Genomic DNA, 20,707 nt, shown 5'->3' on the forward strand with positions numbered 1-20,707 from the left:
AAACATTTCATGGTTCCAGCTTCAAATGTGAGGATTTGCTGCTTTTTCTTTTTAATAATTTTAATTTATTTTAAATCATTTTGAGGTTTGTACTATTGGTTGGACAAAACAACTAACTTTTTGCTCTGCTACGATTTATCAAATTAAAAAAAAAAAAAGTAAAAGTGAAGGATTTCTTTTTAGCAGTTTGATAAATACAGGTGCTGTAGTTATTATAGTACTTTAGAGGAAAGTCCCGTGATCTCAGATTACAGATATTAGCCCAGATCCTCTAGTGTTTGATTGTTTCATATCAGTGCACGGCCTGAGGGACTGCCAGAGTTTACCCCATATGATATCCTCAGTGGCCCTCGGTGTCTTTATTTACATACAGTATTTTGCACGCAAACGGGAACACTGGAAACTGAATCTTGTGTCTGAAAACACAAAGCAGGAATGAACTCTACACCTCCACCGAGAGAAAGCAGTACTCCTACCCTCACCTTTCTGCTTTAATGTCTACCAAATCGCTTAAGAACACAAAGTCCTTGTAGTGGCTCCATCGAATGGAAGGGTAATATTTGCTCATGTCTGAGTACAGTTTATAATGGCAGTAACATTCAAGCATTGTTACATACCTGAATACCTGGGATAATCTGGATACTTACATACCCCAATGTACATATTTGTCTCCTCTGACAAAGGCAGCTGGTCGGTGATGTGTCAGGTAGTACAAGGATGCAGGCTCCTGTTTGCATTTCAACATACGATACAAGGGTGGTAGGAAAATGAAATGTCTTAAAAAGGCCACCTCAAGCTCCTCGGGCTGATTTGATTCGGTCCTAAACAACAATCATATGTTATATAAAACAGGTTTAATGCGACGTGGAAACACAAACAAGGTGTTTTGCATAAAGCTGAATCTTGACAAACAAAAAAACCCACTAAAAGTGAATTATAGTATTTTACCATGTCGAAACCAGACAGTACTGAAAGTCTGATTTGTTCAATGTGCGATCTCAAGGATGAAAAACATGATTTAAATTTTGTCTTCTATTGTCCTTCTTAATGGGAATTACAGAATACTTTGTTTAGTTAGATAAATGTACGAAACATTTAAATTAGCCAGTTTTACTTTTAGAAAGCTGAAGAGATGAGAAAATGCCATATCTCACCATAAACTTTAGACTTTTAGCATTTCTTTTCTTTATGCTGCTATTCTGTGTACAATTGCAAACCATTTGACCATTTGCAAATAAATATGTTATTTGAAAGTATACAGAAGCATATATAATGTTTCTTCTTGAGGAAAATGCATGTTATATATGTATTTCTTTTTATGTTTGATGAATAGTGTCTTGTAATCCGTTGGGCCAAATGTTTGGCAAGAAATAAAAAACAAACTAATTTACTAACTAAATATTCAGGTTTTGTGTTTTCATAAATGGCATGTCACTTTTTGAGCAAAATTATTTTTTGGCCTAAATCAGCTCTTTGTGATGCTGGCCACCTCTGGTAAAGTCACCTAAGCCCTTACTTGAAAGGATCATGCTCTTTTTACCCTGTAAGACAATGGCCTATGTCAAGAGTGTGACTTAGGCCATTTTATTTTGACTTAGGCCATTTAACAAGCTTTCATGATGGCAGCTGCCTCATAGTCAGGCAAATCAAGATGACCAAGAATTCAGGGGATAATCTGAATAGAAATGGGATAGGAACAAAAAACCAACAGAGAAGTGAGGAGAGGGACATGCCTCCTCAGCATTTGATGGACCTGACATTTGTTTAATTTAGCTTGGAGTGATTTAAGTTTTGAGTTTGCTTTATGGAATAAAAGGACAGTTAAGAGTCCAGTTTTAAAAAGCTGTCACAACAGTATGTTGGAAATGGGAAAGGTTAAATAAAAATCCAGCAAAGAAGAGCTGGAGAAGTGAGGAGAAGGACTGCCTCCTCAGCATTTGATTTATCAGACATTTGTATAATTTAGTTAAGAGTGATTTAAGTTTTGAGTTTGCACTAGGGAATTAAAGGGCGGTTTAAGCCAGGTTTAAAATGGCCTAAGTCACAAAGGCATGTTCAGAAAATGGCCTAAGTCACTTTATTCTTTTATTTTACATAATTGACAAACAACATTCATTGTATACCAACAGTCATCTACTGTCAAGACCTTTTTGTGTGAAATGATTAATAAACATCATATGTTCTGTATTTGGTGAAGTTTTTTGTGTTTTCCCAAAAACTAGAAAATATGGCTTATGCCATTAGTTTAATAGGGTGACGATATGCTTCCTGACATCTTGTAGCAGGAAGCCAAAGGCATAATAGGATACAAAGGGAACATGATATGGATTAAATGAACCCTGAAAGATTTTCCTTTAGAGAGACAAAAAAATCAGGTTCTCAGCATTTTCAAGCCTAAATAAACAGACTTTGTCAGACATGTTCTTAGTAGAGAGGCTGAACAATATTGTTGCAGTGTACAACAGTGGTGTTGTACCTGACCTGTCTGTCAGTCCTGTTCCAGTTACCTGTAGAGTACTACAGGTTTTCTATCCTCCCATGTAACTACACCTAATGGTAAACACCTTGCATCCCAGGTGTAATGCAATGACAGCAGCATGAAAACCAGGAGGGAAAACTACACCTCTTGCCAATCTGGTGTGAACCTCAGGATATCAGATAACAAAGCCATGGTGCGCCAAAATGTGTGAGTGCATTTGTGTAAGTGTGTGTGTGTGTGACGAGGGGGTGGGGAGAAAGAGGGAGGAGAGAGAACACCTGAAATCAGAGGTAGGAGCTTTTCTTCCTTTTCCTTACAAAACACAGCACATGACATGCACAGAAGCACCAAGATGAGATCTGGCTGGATTAAAGGATCACTTCTGGCCTCTGCCGTGGCCGCGGCTCTGCTGTACCTCGGCTCCATTAAGAAGGAGGTCCACACCCACTCGGAGAGGCTCCAGAGGGCCCACCACAATGACTCCATCAGGGGTCAGGGAATGCTCAAGAGGATGGACAAGATGGAAACAGACATCGACCGGCTACGTGAGTCAAAGTCAGCTGGTTCTGTCTTCTTCTTCTTTTTAAATCAAAGTATAGATTTAGGTGTCAACTAAATAAACTTGATTTTAAGATACTTTGGTTTGGCGATTTGCAGGTCAAAAGATGTAGATGTCTTGATTAAAATCTGGGCTAAATCTGGCTGAAGTGTAAAGTTTTCTTTTAGACATTTAGGTTATATATGACAGTTTTGCTTTCAACACATAAGTGACCTGCTTCACATTCAAAACCATTAAAATGCTCTCAAAACAATGGTTATATTGAATTACATTGAAAATATCCGACCAACAGTCCAAAGTCCAAAGATGCTCAGTCGACTATCATATATGACAAAGTAAAGCAGCAAATCCTCACATTTGAAACTGGTGAATCTTTTCAACCAAATACAGCCCAGTTTTAACTAGTCTGACTTGCAAATCACCAAATAAATACACATGTTGAACACAACAAACAATTTTCACATTAGGTGAACTTGTGTTCTTTGAGTCAGCAGGTAATTCAGCTGCATGCGCTACTGATTTCACCAGTGCAAAGACAAACACTGATATTTGTTAATTAAATAGGGCATGCTTTATTTCAGGGAGGAGCACATGTTTGTTCAGCCATTCGTCATTCACTTTGCATAGAAAGCAGAATAACACAAACGGATCAAGCAAACACTCGGCTACTCTCTTCTGTTGACAGTCAATCTGATGAATAAACTTGAAAAGAAGGAACCAGCGCCACAGAAGAACGCGGAGGTGAAGAAGGAGAGGAAGGTGGTGAGGAAGTTGTACCCGAACTCGGCTCTGTTCAGCAAGTGGGGTGATGAGCTCTCAGAGGAGGAGCAGAAGGAGGCTGAGAAGTTGTTCCAGAGATACGGCTACAACGCCTTCCTCAGTGACAGGCTGCCTCTCAACAGGGAGATCCCTGACACCAGGCCCTCCAGGTGATTAGCACTTCCTGTAGGAACTAATACAACTGTAACCACACATGGTTCACACACAATGAGCTGCTTTATGATGTCTGTTCAGTTTGAATTCACATTCCTTTTACAAATCTGCTCTAAAATGTGAAGTCAATTCATAATGAATGAATTTTGGCCAGATATTGTCATAAAACATGTTAATGTGAACTGATATATGACAGAAGAAAGTCTGTTTTACTACTTTCAATGACTATGAAGCAAGTGGGTACACTTAACATTTAACATTAACACAGCTGAATGAATGTGGGGTTGGTTTTTTTTTTACACAATTTTAGCATTTTAATCTATATACCTTGATTAAATTGCTTAAATCATCAGTGGTTGATTGTTTATGTGAGTGAGATTAAAGCTAAAATGATTAACAGAAAATTCATTGGCAATAATTTGATAATCAATCAATAGTATATGTCAAGCAGAAATTGCAAAAGACTTCTCAACTTTTCATATTTGAACATTTTCTGATTGTCTTTTATGATAATAAACTAAATATCTTTTGGCAAGCAATATGAATTTGTCAATTAATGCATCAAAAGAGTTCGGAGGATATAACATCTATTACTGAAGTTTTTAATCAAAAATCTGAATTTTTCTCCCTCACAGGTGTGCTGAGAAAAAGTACCCCGAGGATCTGCCTACCATCAGCGTTGTGTTAATCTACCTGGATGAAGCTCTTTCTGTCATCAAAAGGGCCATCCGCAGCATCATAGACAAGACGCCAGCTCGGCTGCTGAAAGAAATCATTCTGGTGGATGATCACAGCAGTAACGGTAGGCTGACCTGCCGTGACAGAATCCTGTTTGTGGCTCACAATTTATTATCAAGATATGGTAGATTATTCTGAGATGTGCAAAGTGGTAGTTGGGGATATTTCAGATGTTTGCATCAGAGATTTCTGCTGCCAACCCAATACAATGGTGGAATCTCATTTTTCATTTGCATTTAACAAATCTGGTGTTTTGATCGAGGTCTTTTTAAAGGCCTTGTACACTCTGTATCCTGGCTGATTAGACTTCTGCTCAGGTGCAGCTATGCTGGGTACTACATGAGTGGTAAATGTGTAAATTGTTCCGCCCTGAAAGAGCTTTCTGAAATCTACGTTAATCTTACTAAGTTACTGCTACTAATTTCAGTATTTTGAGTGAACCAACCCTTTAAGGGTATTTGTGACTCAGCAATGAGAGACTGGTTGGTTGATATGGCCTACTGATTGCCAAAGGTTTACCTAAACTGAGTCTACAGCTCAGATTACTAAAACGGTCTTTACTTTGCGCAGAGGATTTAATGGAGAAACTGGATGAATACATCAGCTCCATCCACGAGGAGTGTCCAGGCCTGGTGAAGAAAGTCAGGCACTCGGAGCAGCTCGGCCTCACCCAGGCCAGACTGTCCGGATGGAGGGCTGCTGTAGGGGACGTGGTGGCCATCTTAGACGCTCACATAGAAGTCCATGTACAATGGTCTGTTTAAGTGCTGAGTTGTCACTGTTCAATTGTCTTTGAGTGTTGCTGCGCTACAGTGGCGATACGCCTGTCATCACACTTTTTGATTCTGTCAAGTCAAGTAACCGTTAAACTATGACTGTGTGTTATCAGGGCAGAGCCGTTGTTGGCTCGCATTAAAGAGGATCGCACCGTGATTCTGACACCAGTGTTTGACAAAGTCAATTTTGATGACTTGACACTGATTCCCTACATACCAGCGGCGGATGCCTTTGACTGGGCCCTGTGGTGCATGTACGAGTCCTTCAGACCCGAGTGGTACACTTTAAAGGACGAGTCACAACCTGGCAAGTAAGTTCCAGTTTAAACATTCACCCAAATCACAAAAAACATACCTAAATGCTATAATTACATTTTGAGGAAAATTTTCATTTTCTTCGTGAGAGTTAGATGAGAAGATCAATACCACTCATATCTGCTCCTTTTTAATATGAAGCTGGAGCTAGGAGACAGTTGGCTGTGACTAGCTAGCGAGTCACTGCTCCCAGCCAAGAAAGTCAGGCACATAACCCCCAATAAAACCTCAATTTGTCATTTTTACACTTTGGTTTTTGTACAAATTAAACAAAGTGAACTTTAGAGGTGCTGGTAGGCAGATTTGTATTTATCTTTAGACAGAGCCAGGCAAGCTGTTTCCCCTGTTTCCAGTCTAGCTAATGCTAAGTTAAGCTAACGTACCGCTGGCTGTAGATTTAACCAACATATATGAGAGTGGTATCAATCTTTCCATCTAATGCTTGTCAAAAAAGTGAATTATCTTTTGGACAATTTAATTTTAAAGGTATTTTTGACTACATCGGGCTAAACCTTTCAATCGGTTTGTGTGACACAGTATACTGCACAAGCTGGTGCTATCGAAAACATTATTAAACAAAATTGAGCTATATTTCAGAGTGACCTGTCACACTCCTCTTTGTTTTCAAAACCTCTTACTTTTTATCTCAAAAGTCCTCAAGATCCTCAAGATATCTCAAAACCTCAGCAAATGAAAACAAATCTATTCTATTCTAATATATATATATATATTAGAATAGAATATATGAAATATATTATATGACTTTGGGGAACTGACCCGTTAATCACTCTAATTACTCATATCTAAAATGCACGTGAATGTGGTAACAGCTGTGTTTTAAGTTATTGCAAATTCTTAATGTGATAAATGATGTCCTCAGGAGCCCCTCCATCATGGGGATTCTTGTAGCTGATCGCAAGTTCTTTGGAGAGATCGGAAGCCTTGATGGTGGAATGAAAATATATGGCGGTGAGAATGTGGAGCTCGGCATCCGGGTAAGATTTTCAGGATGTTTGAAAGTGACTAAAACACTGTAATTAACAATGTTGGTCTGTCTGTCAATTTTCCTCTTTGGTTCAAACTGAAATATCTGAATTATTTCATGGTTGCCATTAGATTTTATACAGACATTCATGGTCTCCAGATGATGTCTCTGAAAAACCTACTTATACTTAGTCATATAATACTCCTGTTTAGCATCAGCATGTTATTATTGTTATTGGGGGCATGTTTGTGTCAAACTGCAGCCTCACAAAGATGTTGGCATGGCTGTTTAATTTAGTTCCTGATCATTTCTGTGTGGCTGTTTGTTGTCCTTGTGTTTTGCATTAGTTTCTCTCAACAATCTAAACCATAAAAGGTAACTGAAGGAACTAAGATAAAATGTGATCTGTATCCTTGTTGTTAATCTGTCTAGGATGTTTAACTGCCCTAATGTATGCTGAAATATGCTGAGGACAAAGAATGAAATGTTTGTCTGTGTGTATATGAGCATTAGTGTGCAGTGTGCATGTTGCTTTGGACTTTGGAAGAAAGTTCGTGCAATGTTCATTTTTGCTAGAAATAAGCTAAAAGCCCTTAAAATCTGCTTTTTAAACATTTGAGCTTTGTGTTTTGGCAGGTGTGGCTATGTGGAGGAAGCGTAGAAGTTATACCTTGCTCTAAAATTGCCCACATTGAACGGGCCATCAAGCCTTACCTCCCAGACTTGAGTGTAATGGTAAAGCGTAATGCACTGAGGGTGGCAGAGGTGTGGCTGGATGAATATAAGTACAATGTCAACATTGCCTGGAACCTTCCCCTAGAGGTAAGGGATGACGCCTCATTACTCACATAAATCACAACTTCTTTCACTCTATTACACAAATTAGGCTTCTTATAAAAGTGTTCTGCAGGATATGTGTAACCGTGCAAACACTTACTTATCAAAACGTTTTTGTGGCTTTTTTATCTTGGTGTTTCCCACAGAATCATGGGATAGACATTGGGGATGTGTCCGAGAGGAAAAAGCTGAGAGAGAGGCTTAATTGTAAGCCTTTTAAATGGTATCTGGATAATGTTTACCCCATGCTGGACCCTCTGCATGACCTGCTAGGTTATGGAGCTGTGAGTAGAAACCATATCACTTGTGACCAGGCTTCACAAGGCATATCACTAAATGATTATGCAAATGTTGTTGTGCCATTATTTCTAATGGATGTTTTAAAGAGTTACTTTCTATTTCTGCTTCTGTTGCAGCTGATGAGTGACCTGAAGCCAGATCTCTGTATTGATCAAGGCCCCGTGCCTGGGAACACACCCATTGCATATGCATGCCACTACTACTCACCACAGGTATAGGTTCAGAGATTCACTGTACACACAAACACTTTGATTCTTTTTTTGTTTGTATAATTAGTCTTCTTTGTTGTAGCACTGTTATTATCGCTCCGATGGACAACTCTACATCGGCGGAATCAAATCTCACAAGTACAACAGCAACCGCTGTCTGGTGGACCCCGGCACTGGAGTCTACCCAGGGCTGTATGAGTGCAAAATGGCCCAGCAGAAGAAGTTCCACATGCTGTGGGATTTTAAACAGGTAAATATTACAGTTTTAAAACACACATCCACACCAAAGAGGTCGGCTTGTTTGGAGAAAAAGAAATGTGCTTTATTGTTGTGTTGTCTTTTATTCCCAGAAAGGACCTATCCAGAACAGAGAAACAAAGAGATGTCTGGAAGTTGCGATGGGTGAAGACGGCTATTACAAACTTGTTGTACAGCAGTGCAGCGGTCAGGGCTGGAAGATACAAAATCTCATCAAAGACCACTGAAAGACTGGTGGGCAGGGCCCAGAAGACAAGATGATGAATGAGCCATTATTACACAAAAACTGAATACCGTGCCAGAGAAAGATCTAGAATGACTGCTTGTCTTTGGGGTGAGTTTACATCTCGTACTGGACGACATGGATCCACAAGAGTCTGACTGTGCGCAAAGTTGTGAACTGGATCACTGAGAGGAGGTGATCATTTTTATTTAATTCTTGTTTTTGACAAATGTAAATTTGTGACACAAAATATGTGTATAATATATTTTTCTTTCAAAACTGTCCTCATGAACATTTGATGTTGTGTAAAATTCCTTTTGATAATGACAAGATTAGCTGTGGACAACTCTGAATATTCCTCAGAGGATCCTGAATGGCTAGTTTATCATAAAGTTCCTTTGTAGTTTTTCCAGGAAAACTCAGAAACTCGTGTGAGAGTTTTATTATACCTACAGTATCTACCCTCCTATGTCCGATCTCACGATATGATAATGCTTTTCAGCCTATCCTTTAACAAAGACACAGGTGTATCAATGAAACGCCTTACATTTAATTTGAATTGTTCAAACAAAGGCATAATGGCCTATGTATGTTTGCTTTAGTTCAGCACTATTACAAACATGATTCAAGTCAAACAGGATCCGTTATGGTTTGGCTGTCATGAATGATCAAAGATGAAGGCGTCCCATTTTTTCTGCCACATGACGTGACCCTTGTCCTTCAGATGAGCTGGCAGGGAGCTGTACCTGCAGACAGGAGAAACTTTTAATGAGGAGTAACTCATTGAAATACGGAATTGAAATAATGGAATATTATCGGCAAGGTTAATTGCAGTGTTTTTAAGTTTTCTAACTTACTTAATTTCCATTCATTTCTGATATGAAAATCAACTTACTGAGACCTAAAACCTGCTTAAGATAGGTAATTCATAACAATAGCAGCATTGTCATTCTTGTAAGAAGTCACATTATTGTTGTGCTGCTACAGTTTCAAGCAGGGATCCCTTTGAATTTCTCTTTATGGTGAATTCAAGGATGCTCCAACATCCAAATCCAGAAGACAAAGTACGTAAATATGGGCATTGTGTAAAAGATGATGTTTCTTAGAATAAAAACGTTGCTGTTCAGGGGCCTGTTTCACAAAAGCTTTTGCAATTTGCACATAGATTAGCAAGTCCTACCGGGCTCTGGCATTGGGTTGCAAGTATGCTTTTTGTTTTCATTATGTTAAAATGAAAACTTGAAATTATCTAATGTGGCAAATTACAGCTTGCATGTTGCAAATTTGGTGAAACTTGCTCTAGGATGGAGCTCCTAAATCTCAGATATTTCAAATGAGACACTGATTATATTACATTAAATATTTTCCAAAGCCACATACTTTTTCACATACACGTGCATTGGGAGCAATTTTGGGATTCAGCGTCTTGCTCAAGGACACCTCAACATGTGGACAGAAGGAACTGGGCATTAAACTGCCAACCTGCTCTGCCACCCGAGATACAGCTGAACCACACTACATGACCACACAATGACAGAAACAGTAAAAGTGACATTATTCACTGTGAAGTTTCTGCAAGAAGGAGTCTAGTGATATTCTATATTTTTGTTATTGTCAACAAATCCTACAAAAAGTCTAAAGCCGAAGAAGTGTTAATCTGTCTCTCAATACTTCCTGGCTTTGCTAACATGTCTGTGGCTCTCAGTCCCAAGTCCACATTAGTCTTTAAAAACAGGTCATGAATATACACTAAATAATTAAAAAATAACTAAATGATTTCCTAAAACAGCTGGGCATTCTAGTTTTTAGTAAATGTTACTCAAACAGGAGTAAAGGGTGCATTTGCTGGGTACTGTTTTCAGCTGTGGATTAATACACAGTTTGTTTGGGGTTAAGATTATTTGTGGGTTCAAGTAAACCACAGTGCCCATGTACATCGAAATGAAGGAACATGTCACCCAGTGCAACACTGAGGCTCATTGATGTGTTTTTATATAGTTTTTGGACATCAGTGGATCTCTATGGCAGATGTAATTAAGATATACAAGGCTTTGGATACACAGGCGATACTTATTAAAGGATCAATTAATTGTTTTATGGGATTTGTTGACAGTAAGGAAAATATAGAATATCACTAGACTTATCCTTTTAAAGTCTAAAATCTAAAAACATATGCTTCGTAAAGGCTGACCCTTTAGATCACAAACAGGCTCGTTTTTGTCTGAAGTAACAAACATGAGAAAAATAAAACCAACTGATTGTCACCTGATAGAGTTTACAGCCAGCTCTTTCAGAGTGCCAAGGTTTGCTTTTAACCCTCCGATGCCAACAAAGGCTTGATAGAAGTCATAAGAGAGGCCTGTGGTGCCGAACAGAGACGGGTCATCAGAGCTGATCACCATCGGGTGGCCCTCAGACATCAGCACGGCTGCAGGGTGGTTACGAAGGTCCGACACCAGCTTCAGCACCTGGAGGTCAGAGGTCAAACGCATACGGGTACTTTACATGTGAGAACAGGCATACAGGTGCTGAATCCAAATGTCCAGACTTCACCACACTTACGGACTCTGGGACGTGATGACGTTGAACACGTCACAGTACATATTTTAAAATTTGGGGAGGGCTCAGTCCGCAAGTCCCGAGGGTGGACATTTGGATTCAGCCGTATTCTTTTCTATTGTGCCGATGACAGTAGGTTATCTGACCTGGTTTGAGATGGGGCACAGCTCCACGGCCACGTTTCTTTTCCGAGAAAGCTCTTTGGCAAGTGGATGGTGTGCCAAAGCATAGCCATGCCCAATGCGTGTGGTGTTGAACAGAAGGGCGTCAAGAATGTTTTGATCCACGTCGGTGCCTTCATCTTCTACAAAACAAAACATACACAGTCGAATCAAAGTATATTTTTAAAGATGTTTTTAAAAACTTTTGAAATGTATTTTAGGCTTTTGATCGACCAACCTGTCTCCCCGGCGTGAAAGAAGTATGGCAGTGTGACACCCAGTTCAGCTGGCAGAGAAAGTGCCTCCCTGAAGTACCAAAGGGTCCTCCCACTGTCCTCCCTGCCAACCTGCAAAACCATAATGTTGGCTCAAGGAAAACCAAATTAAACTCTAACAACTAGCAAGAGAAATGATTTCCACTTAACAAGAGCTTATTGTTCTTGTCAAATAAGATGTTCAGCAAGACAGATCACTTCTCACCATGTCAAATCCTGCAACAACGTCTGGAAAGTCCTTCTGCAGCTGAATGGCCTCTTTCACGGCAGCTTTGACCTCAGAAGCACTCAGAGCCCTGAAGAAAACAGCAACAATGACAGACATGGCTCATTAACAATTAATATTTACATTATAAGATGCCTATCTTATGTGGAAGTAGTAGTTGTTGACACATGACACACAACGTCAGGGATCACTTAAGTCATTAAGATTCATTCTCTCTGTTCAAAACGTCATAGCGATCCATCAAATAGACAGTTCAGTCTGACCTACAGACCATCAGCCTCAGCCGTACTATTCTTTATCAGCATGTTTAATAAGGGTTGTTTTTTATCAGACTTGACAAAGCTCCTCCATAGCACCAGCAGACATAACTGTTTTCACATGTTGAGTATTACTAAATTGATAGAGTGCCCCTTTAATAACTCTAGTTATTTCCATTTGCAGAAAACAGGAAACTAAATAATTAAGAGATAATATAATCAATTGAAGTTACAGAATTAAAGCAATCATCTAACTTCATACTGAATGTGAAAATCTGTGTTACATTAACAATCAAGTACATTTACTCAAGTGTGTAAAATTGTACTTAAGTTTTCTTCTACTTTATACTTGTACTCCACTATAGAACTACACTACTATATATACAGGATATGATAATATATCAGTCACAGGGGCCATCTGCATAATGAGTACTTTTACTTTTGATACTTTAAGTGCATTTTGCAGAGAACACTAGAAAGATTTTGAATGCAGGACTTTTACCTGTCATGGAGGATTTTTAGATTGTTTTATTGGTCATTTCACTCAAGTAATGGCTCGGAGTACTTCTTCTTTTTTGTTAGTCTCTTAAATTAAGTGAGTATTGAATTAAGTTACATACAATACCTGTGTACAGAAATTATGACACGAGCCCCGAGAAAGTCCAGATGATCTGCTATAAATTTCTTTGTAATTTCTTGAAACGTTTTCAGAGACCACACCTTATCGTGAATGGTTCCATCAAGCTCATACGTCTGAAACACATAAAAGGCTTTGGTTTGGTTTGAAAATATAACATCTGTAAAACATCACAGTCCAGAAATGCAGAAATGTCAGATCAGCCACTACGACTGCTACTGAGGCTCTATAAAAGAGGCTGGAGATGGGGATCAGGTGTGAACACACAAACACAAACCCTGGAGAGGCCGCTCCTAAGTTCCAGATACATGATGTTGTCATGGTGAAGCTCTTCTAGGCCTTTATAGAAGTAGTCCCTCAGCACAGGGGCATGTGTGATTAGCCCTGCAGCTGCGATGAAGGCTTTCTCAAACTTCTCCCACACAACATCTTGGCTTGGGTACTCACCATCTGGATCCTCAGTGAACAGTGTGAGGTGCTGCATTAAACTGAAAAACAGATATTCTGGGTTAAGTTCTCCCATTATCTTGACTAGAATTGTGTAAGGGAAGGTGATCTCTAACTCCACCTGTTATCAAAGCCTGTAGGGTCTCCTATTTTGGCTCTCAAGGTCTCAAGCAGCTGCCAGTACAAGCAGTCCCAACGTGGGAAGGGCTGGCGGTCGGAGAATAAGAAGCGGACCGAGTTGTCCCATGTGAAGCAGATGTAGCAGTGTGGCCTGTAAGTGACGTTTTTCACCAACCATTCAACACTGACCAGAGCGGAGCTGTGGATGTGGAGGGCTGCACCTGCCACCAAAACAGCAGGATATAAACTCAAAGTCAGACTGATGCACTGAACATAAACACCAACATAAAGTTAGAAAATAAGATTATTGACAATGGGCCCCTGGGAACAGACATGTAGAAGCCCCTCCCCCACCCCTCCTAAACAGATGGCATGGCCGCGTTGTTTGTAGTCCTTTTGTGCCTTTGTGTAGTCGCTTTGCATCTCTTTGTAGTCGTTTTGCACAATGTTCTCTTTGTAGTCCAGCATCTCTTTGTAGGTGTTTTATGTCACTCTGTAGTCATTTTGTGTGTCTTTGTAGTTATTTATAACTTTGTAGTTGTTTGGTCTCTTTGTAGTTGTTGTGTAACGTTTTAAGTGTTGTAACTACACATTTTTCTTTGCAGTCATTTTGTGTCATTTTCTGTCACTTTGCTGTTGTTTTGTGTCTCTTCGTCTCTTTGTCTTTGCATGTCTTTAAGTGACATTTTGCAGGTGAACCAGAACTCTCAGGTGCTCATGTTGGTTCAAAAACAGAACGAGACTAGTTCTGGAGATGAAGAGAGACTGTCTGACTCCTGTCAAAAGCTTCCTGCCACATCAGATATTATAAATATTAAAATACAAATATAACATTATAAGATGCTACAGCACACAATACAAATATTACAGGAAATCATTAAGGAAAGCTTGAGATGCAGGTTGTATTTTCTTAAAGCAGAGTGCAAACTGATTTAAAATTTCTCTTCTAATATTACTGTACTTTAATGAAATGTTACTGTAGCCTCAGTGTGCTGTGCAGCTATAATATGAAGGAAAAAATAATAATCATGATAATAATAATGACACTCACCTTTAGGCATCTTCTGCAGCAGTTTGAAGATTGAACTCTTCTGGATGAGAGGCTTCGCTTTGAAGAAGTGGAGAGCAGGGGGGAACTGTGCAGCAGACATCTCTTGCTCCTTTAATCGATGGAGGTAAACGTCCAGCTTCTGCTCGGCCGCCGTCAGGGTCACTTGCCCTCCTGTCTGCCTGGATGCCTCCTGACGCATCAGTAGGTCCCTCTGAGCCGGGTCAGGCATCCCACCAGTCACTCTTACAAACCACAGAAGGGGCACATAAGTGACCACAGCCCGGCAGATTGAGATCACCATGTCCTCATGTGCCACAGGAGGATGCTAGAACATGATCACACACCCTCCACAAGAGCAGGATTGCTGTATTTGGTGCTGTAAAGAGAGAAATACTCTGTGAGACATGAACTAATGACATTAAAGTCCGTCTGCCTCTGCGGAGAGGTTAGTGTAGTTTTTGCGACAAAGTGGATAAATAAATTTGACAAACTTATTTTAGGGTCATCAACATGATAACACGCTGCTTAGCTTGCATTACGGTGCTGACAGAGTCCTTTCAGTAACCTAACCATGACTGCTTTGCTTTCTGAGTCAATATAAGCCAAGAGAAAAGTGAAGGAAAGTGAAAAACAACCCTCAGATCATTCACAGAAACGAAACTAAGAAGGGAAAATCTTAAAGGCGAATCTAGCTACTTTAAAACACAAAATACTTACAAGTAAGAAAGAGCTCCTGGTCCCGTGTCTCAGCTCAGCCGTCTCCCAAGAGACTCAACTTGTTTTCCACAAGGAACTCTGCTATCAGTCGAGCGTGTCAGCAAAATACTCGGAGCAACTGGATAATTGGGGCATTTTTGTCTGACAAATACCATGTGATAAACTAATGAATAAAGCATGAATGGCCACTGTTGCAAAATAAATGTACGTCGCTCAGCGGAGAGGACACTGTACGAGCCAAAAATAACAGAGAGGTGGTACTAATGATTTATATTTTATTATGTTTTACATTTCCACAATATAACATTTTCAGTTTGAGACACAGTCAAAAAAAGAAAATAACAAAAAAAAACAAAACAACAACCACACATACGTATAATTTTATCTGGAAACCTCATATACATACAGTGCGCCCTCTGGAATCATAACTCGTCCAATTCATGACAGAATAACATACAGTCGAAATAACATCAATAAATTAACTCTTTAAGGTCATGTATGGTCTTCAGTTTTGTCTCTAGGATGCTATTTTTTTCCTCTGTGATTGGTTGGAGCAGACAAACCATTAGCAACACAATGCCCCATGCAACTCATAACGAGGGGTAGAGGTTAATGAAACTACGAAAACTGTCACACAGATGCTGTGCTTGTCATGACAACTGATCCAATTAGAGGACAATCTGTTAAACAACCAGCCAACCACCAAATCCCATCAGCCATGACTAATCACTGTAAACTGAGACCCTCAAAAAGGGGGAAGCAGCAGAGTAAACCAGCTGTGCAGTACCCACGGCGCACATCTGTAATGTTAAGTTGCAGCGTCCATCATGTCCCTTAACGCACAGAAAAATACAGCAATACATCACACAACAACAATGCGTCTCTTTTGCATCGGAAATTGGTTTCACAGACAAAAAGGAATGACTTGTCTTTCACGACAAAATAAAAAATAAAAAGGGAGTTTTTCTCTAATACAGCGGAGTTATTCAGTCCAGAAACTTGCGGTTTGGGTTGGCACCGAAGAGAGCCACTCGGATTTCAGGCATCATCTGCAAACACAGACACACATGGTTTATAAATAGGACTGCAACTAACGATTTATCTGCGGAGTATTTTCAATAAAATGTTACAAAATAGTAAAAAATGCCCCACAAGAGAAGTTTAAAACCATCAACAAAAAGAATTAATAGTTATTGTAGCTTTTATTCATGTTTTTTAACTTATATACTTTTACATTTTTGTTTGTTGGTTTTGTTTTTAATTGTTTTGTTTATATGATGTAACCTCGACACACGTAATGCATTTTTCTGAGAGTAAATAAAAGTTATATGTAAATAAGACCAATCTAAAAGGACCAAATAAGAATTTATGAAGAGATTGATGAGACTTACATGTATATACATATAAAACATCACACAAGTGGGACATTTTAAGTTCAGGTAACGTGAGAGCTGCACTATTTATTTGACCTTTAACTAAAGAATTAAAAGAATAATAATCTGAGCCGTCTATATTTCGTACCTGCTGAGCCATGAGGTCCAGTCTGCTCTCCAAGGTGTTGGACACCTTGATCTTCCCGTCACCGTTATAGATCTCAACACCTCCAGAACTGACGGAGGACAAACAGCAAAACAAGAGAAAATACTGATGTAAGTTTTCAGGAGTAACTTTAACTTAGCGAAGCTCGATTTACATTTCAAACGTGACGCTGCTTACACGTCTGGGGAGATGAAGTTGTCCTGGTCGATGCGGACCTCCAGGTTGGTCTTCACAGCGGCTTTATATATAGCAATATTCCTCTGGATGGACGCCTGAAAGATAAGAGTCACAATACAACTTGAATTAATAATAACTAAAAATTAAAAACATCTTCCTACCTGCGTCTTCTGAGACTACATCCTCACCGAACGTGCTCTCTCGCGCACAGTAAATAAGAGTCCATTTCCTAAGCACTTTTTACATGCATACATTCATTTGAAACTTCAACTTAAAGGCCTCTCCTTGTACGTCACTTTTGACTAAAGCGTCTACCAAATGCATAAATAGAAATGTAAATTTAATTTACTTACCTGTACCAACTGCATGTCCTGTTTACGGCAGCGAATAGTCACTTTGGCCTCCAGAAGCTGATAGAATCCCTGATATGAAAGATTATGAAAAAGGTTATCAAACCTCAGTTTTTAATATGTTGCCAGTTTATTAGGTACACCCAGCTAAAACTAATGCAGTCTGATACAACAGTCCTGCAGTAAATCCTGCCTTCATGCAGGTTACAATCAGTTTTTGAACTGTATGGTTAGTTTGCAGGATGTAGTTTGTGTGTTGACTTATACTGACAGGTGTTTCTATTATTAAGTACCCTCGTTGATATAAATATCAAAAATATCTCTCAGTATAATGCATGTTGTGGTGCATAACAATGAACAAAGTCTTTCAAAAAGAAAGTATTGCGTGTCAAGAAGCATGAATAGAAGATAGACAAAAAAATATAACTGTTAAAAATAAAAGAGCTGTACAGTTTTGTGCAGGAATGTGCAAACAGAATGAGTGTTTGTTATCGGAGAGCACAAACTGACCTGTAAGATCAACCCGTCCATCAAAGCTGGATACCTGGCTGGGTCTTTTGCGACGTTAGCAAGCCGTTGGCGGGCCTCGCTCAGCATTTCCTGAGGGCACAAAAGCACACATAGGGTTTCTCTTTTTTTACACAGAAGACTGTATAATTTACACAATCCATCTCTTGTAGCATCTCTTATGTAAATAAAATACGACAATGCGGTGACAAAATGATGTGCGGCTGCTTACCGAGATCATATCATCACGGGCCTTCAGCACCTTCAGTCGAGCCTGGTTCATCAGGTTTGACATCTGACTGTTAAGTAGACAAACAACACACACATTGGGGTCACTTTAGATTTCTAAGTGGGACTCCTGGTATGTTTGTTCTTGCGGAAACACCAGAGACTGTTTGAGGGAAGTTTACAAAAGAGTCATTGTAGGACCAAGCGGCTAAATAAAATTACGGAAACTGTGTGTCACATACAGATATTTCTTTGTTCTTAAAAAGGCCGGATTAGGGACGATAGGACTCGATGCGTCCTGTGATTTCTCGCCATGACTCACATTTTCTTCTGCTGCTCGATCTGCTTCTCTTTCTTCTCGTAGTACTCCATTATCTTCAGCCTCTGAGTCTGCACCAGACGGCCCTTCTCGATGTTGAACTCCTCTTCTGCCTGCAGGAGGAGACACAGTTCACTCAGCAAGAAATCCTCCATCACAACATTGATTTTGTGATCATTTATCAGTTGATAAGTGATCAGTTCATCACTATAGTTAAAAGGTCTTCAAGGTTTAATTTTCTTTTTTCACCAAATCTGATGGGAGAATTAATTTTTTAAAACAGTGTTATTTAAACTATTACACTGAATGATCTGATTGTAGTGCTGTGATTAAATGTCAAAATCTGAAAGGCTTTAATCTTTTAATGTAGAAATATGGCACAAATTCAGCTATATTTACGACTAACTAGGGCTGCAACTGAGGTTTATTTACGGATTACTCTGTGGAAATTTTCTTCCATTAATCAATCAACCCACAATTTCCAAGAGACAGTGGGGATGTCATAAAAATAGCACATTTCATCCGACTAACAGATATTTCATTTACAATATTAGAAAACAGCAAATTATCATCATATCATATCTGAGAAGCTAAAGACAAAGAATTTTGACATTTAATGTACTTTTTCCTATTAAATGAATCTTATCTTATATTCTCGTGCACTGGTCTCTCTTGAAAAGGGGATTTTTATATCAATGACACCACCAATAAAAGGTTTAAATGAATACTGACACTCTCATCAATTCACTGCCTGGTCTGATGGCGGCGCTACAATACACTTCAAACTAAAAAGGCCATAAATTGACCTGATTTTGATAAAAAAATCTGGAGCAAAGATCAATATTGAAGAATGAGTTTATACTTATATGTTCTTTGTTTTCAGTAAGGTCTAAGGTTTCTCTCTCCTCTCATTTCCTGTCATCTCTCTACTCTTGACTCACCAATAAACGGCATAAAATGTCCAAAAACTACAAAAAAACCCACAGATTGATCAGAGATTCTAGCCACTGCCTACATCACTGTGAGGCTTCACTGCAATGATTTCACCTTTGCATCAATTTCTTCTGCCTTCTCATTGGCCTCCTGTTCAATGAAGGCCATCATGTGCTTGATCTGCAGACAGGAAGAAAGGAACATTCATGAAAAACAAGATTGGGCGTCCTTACAAATGTCAGATTTACATTTCCTCACATTTTAAGGGTTTTATACACACACACACACACACACACACACACAACGTCATCACGAAGCATAATTCATTCTTAAGTATGAACTGAAAGTACTGCAATTTATCATCTCTTTCATAATGACACACAGGAATGATTCCTCACCCTGCTGTGAACTGACTCTGTCACTATGGTGAGGAATGTTTCTGTCCATTTTGCTAATGAACACATGGCCAGTTGACTTCTGCAGCTTTACATTAACCCTTTTAGGAGGTTTATTCTCAGTGTGTTTGCTTGATAAGATTTCCCACTTAAGCGTCCAGACAGTGGCTCACTCACTCACTCATTTCCAGTTCCTCATCAGGCCCTGGCATGTGTTCATCATGTGACCATTTGGAAATATGACCCTCTACATCTCAGCCAAAACTTCCACACAACACCGGCTTCAAAATGGCTGCTTATTTCTGTGTAACAAGCATTCTTACGCACCAAACCACCACTCAGAAACAGCCCACATAATATACTCTTGTTTATCTTTGTGTTTATTTCGATGCTAATCTACTGCAGCTCTCTCAATGTCACCCTCGACACACACACACACACACACACACACACGCGTCCACAAATATTACAGCTACTAGAAACATTTCTCAGTGTTTTAATGAGACAATAAGCAACGTAAAAAGCACGTTTACAGTAACTGAAGAGAAACAGATGAATGGTGTCATGTTTGAAGGTTAAAACGGTTCATTACCTGCTTCTGTACATCGGCATCGCTGAGCGCCATGGTTGCAGCTGTCAAAGATCCGCGCGGGCCTGCGAGGAAAAACAACAGCAAACAGAAAGATTAAAAACAGCGAGATGTTAAAAGAGATCGCCGGTAACAACCCGGAGCTTTTATTTCTGGAATCTGTGCGTTAAATCGACGATTAGTTACCCGAAAATCGCAGACGAGGAGGTATGAATTAATCGCCGCAGTCGTGACTAGTAAAGATGTCTACGGAGGATCAGCTGATTTTAGACGTCACATGATGTTTACTTCCGGCCCAGCAGCCAATCAGGTGCGAGAACAAGAGAAGGGGAAACCAGGGAAATGATGGTTGATTTAGTGTACTATTTGTCATTTTCATGGCTCATTTACTTATTTTACTTATTAATATATGAATTTAAACTACTATATATGTACTAATATACATTTTAGATCGAAAAGAATGATTTTAACTTCTTTAAACTTCTTTAAACTTGGCTGTTTTATAATCTTATTGTTTTTATTTGCCTTTGCTTTGGTTTTAATGTTTTTTATTTTCCGTGTGGATCACTTTGTAACTGTAAACTGCTACATAAATATACGTGTATCAT

The 20,707-nt window shown here is 39.3% G+C and overlaps 3 protein-coding genes across 4 annotated transcripts; 1 reads left to right on the plus strand and 2 right to left on the minus strand.

The window, feature by feature from the left end:
- The first annotated feature begins 2,831 nt into the window (after positions 1-2,831).
- Positions 2,832-9,038, plus strand: LOC139304823 (probable polypeptide N-acetylgalactosaminyltransferase 8). Its single transcript, XM_070928701.1, has 11 exons — positions 2,832-3,024; positions 3,724-3,967; positions 4,607-4,773; positions 5,280-5,463; positions 5,599-5,796; positions 6,681-6,795; positions 7,422-7,607; positions 7,769-7,906; positions 8,039-8,134; positions 8,214-8,381; positions 8,482-9,038. Exons 1-11 carry the CDS (start codon positions 2,832-2,834, stop codon positions 8,614-8,616), a joined length of 1,824 nt encoding a protein of 607 aa, XP_070784802.1. The 3' UTR covers positions 8,617-9,038.
- A 56-nt stretch (positions 9,039-9,094) lies between these two features.
- Positions 9,095-14,661, minus strand: ada2b (adenosine deaminase 2b). Of its 2 annotated transcripts, none has more exons than XM_070928703.1 (9): positions 14,346-14,661; positions 13,296-13,515; positions 13,005-13,215; positions 12,716-12,843; positions 11,813-11,903; positions 11,571-11,679; positions 11,318-11,475; positions 10,878-11,080; positions 9,095-9,358 (listed from the first exon to the last, which is right to left on the minus strand). In XM_070928703.1, exons 1-9 carry the CDS (start codon positions 14,644-14,646, stop codon positions 9,271-9,273), a joined length of 1,509 nt encoding a protein of 502 aa, XP_070784804.1. In that variant the 5' UTR covers positions 14,647-14,661; the 3' UTR covers positions 9,095-9,270. The 2 variants fall into 2 exon arrangements, with proteins under 2 accessions (XP_070784804.1, XP_070784803.1); XM_070928702.1 differs by having other exon boundaries at positions 12,993-13,215; positions 14,346-14,574.
- A 659-nt stretch (positions 14,662-15,320) lies between these two features.
- On the minus strand, positions 15,321-20,360 carry atp6v1e1b (ATPase H+ transporting V1 subunit E1b). Its single transcript, XM_070928817.1, has 10 exons — positions 20,286-20,360; positions 20,103-20,164; positions 19,230-19,295; positions 18,186-18,295; positions 17,868-17,934; positions 17,639-17,728; positions 17,132-17,200; positions 16,779-16,873; positions 16,584-16,671; positions 15,321-16,111 (listed from the first exon to the last, which is right to left on the minus strand). The coding sequence occupies exons 2-10, from the start codon at positions 20,133-20,135 to the stop codon at positions 16,049-16,051; spliced, it is 681 nt and encodes a 226-aa protein (XP_070784918.1). The 5' UTR covers positions 20,136-20,164; positions 20,286-20,360; the 3' UTR covers positions 15,321-16,048.
- Positions 20,361-20,707: the final 347 nt, after the last annotated feature.

Source organism: Enoplosus armatus, chromosome 22 (genome assembly GCF_043641665.1).
Source record: "Enoplosus armatus isolate fEnoArm2 chromosome 22, fEnoArm2.hap1, whole genome shotgun sequence".
In the NCBI taxonomy this organism is placed as follows: domain Eukaryota; kingdom Metazoa; phylum Chordata; class Actinopteri; order Centrarchiformes; family Enoplosidae; genus Enoplosus; species Enoplosus armatus.

Excerpts from the sequence above, each read along its gene's own strand:
- atp6v1e1b (XM_070928817.1), bottom strand. The coding sequence starts at position 20,135 with ATGGCGCTCAGCGATGCCGATGTACAGAAGCAG. Across the intron at positions 17,935-18,185 it reads ATCGAGCAGCAGAAGAAAAT|TCAGATGTCAAACCTGATGA; the intron begins GTGAGTCATGGC and ends TCTACTTAACAG. Across the intron at positions 17,201-17,638 it reads TGGACGGGTTGATCTTACAG|GGATTCTATCAGCTTCTGGA; the intron begins GTCAGTTTGTGC and ends CTTTCATATCAG.
- LOC139304823 (XM_070928701.1), top strand. The coding sequence starts at position 2,832 with ATGAGATCTGGCTGGATTAAAGGATCACTTCTGGCCTCTGCCGTGGCC. Across the intron at positions 5,464-5,598 it reads ATAGAAGTCCATGTACAATG|GGCAGAGCCGTTGTTGGCTC; the intron begins GTCTGTTTAAGT and ends GTGTGTTATCAG. Across the intron at positions 8,382-8,481 it reads TGCTGTGGGATTTTAAACAG|AAAGGACCTATCCAGAACAG; the intron begins GTAAATATTACA and ends TTTTATTCCCAG.
- ada2b (XM_070928703.1), bottom strand. The coding sequence starts at position 14,646 with ATGGTGATCTCAATCTGCCGGGCTGTGGTCACTTATGTGCCCCTTCTG. Across the intron at positions 12,844-13,004 it reads TTAGGAGCGGCCTCTCCAGG|ACGTATGAGCTTGATGGAAC; the intron begins GTTTGTGTTTGT and ends TATGTGTTTCAG. Across the intron at positions 11,680-11,812 it reads TTGTTGCAGGATTTGACATG|GTTGGCAGGGAGGACAGTGG; the intron begins GTGAGAAGTGAT and ends ATGGTTTTGCAG.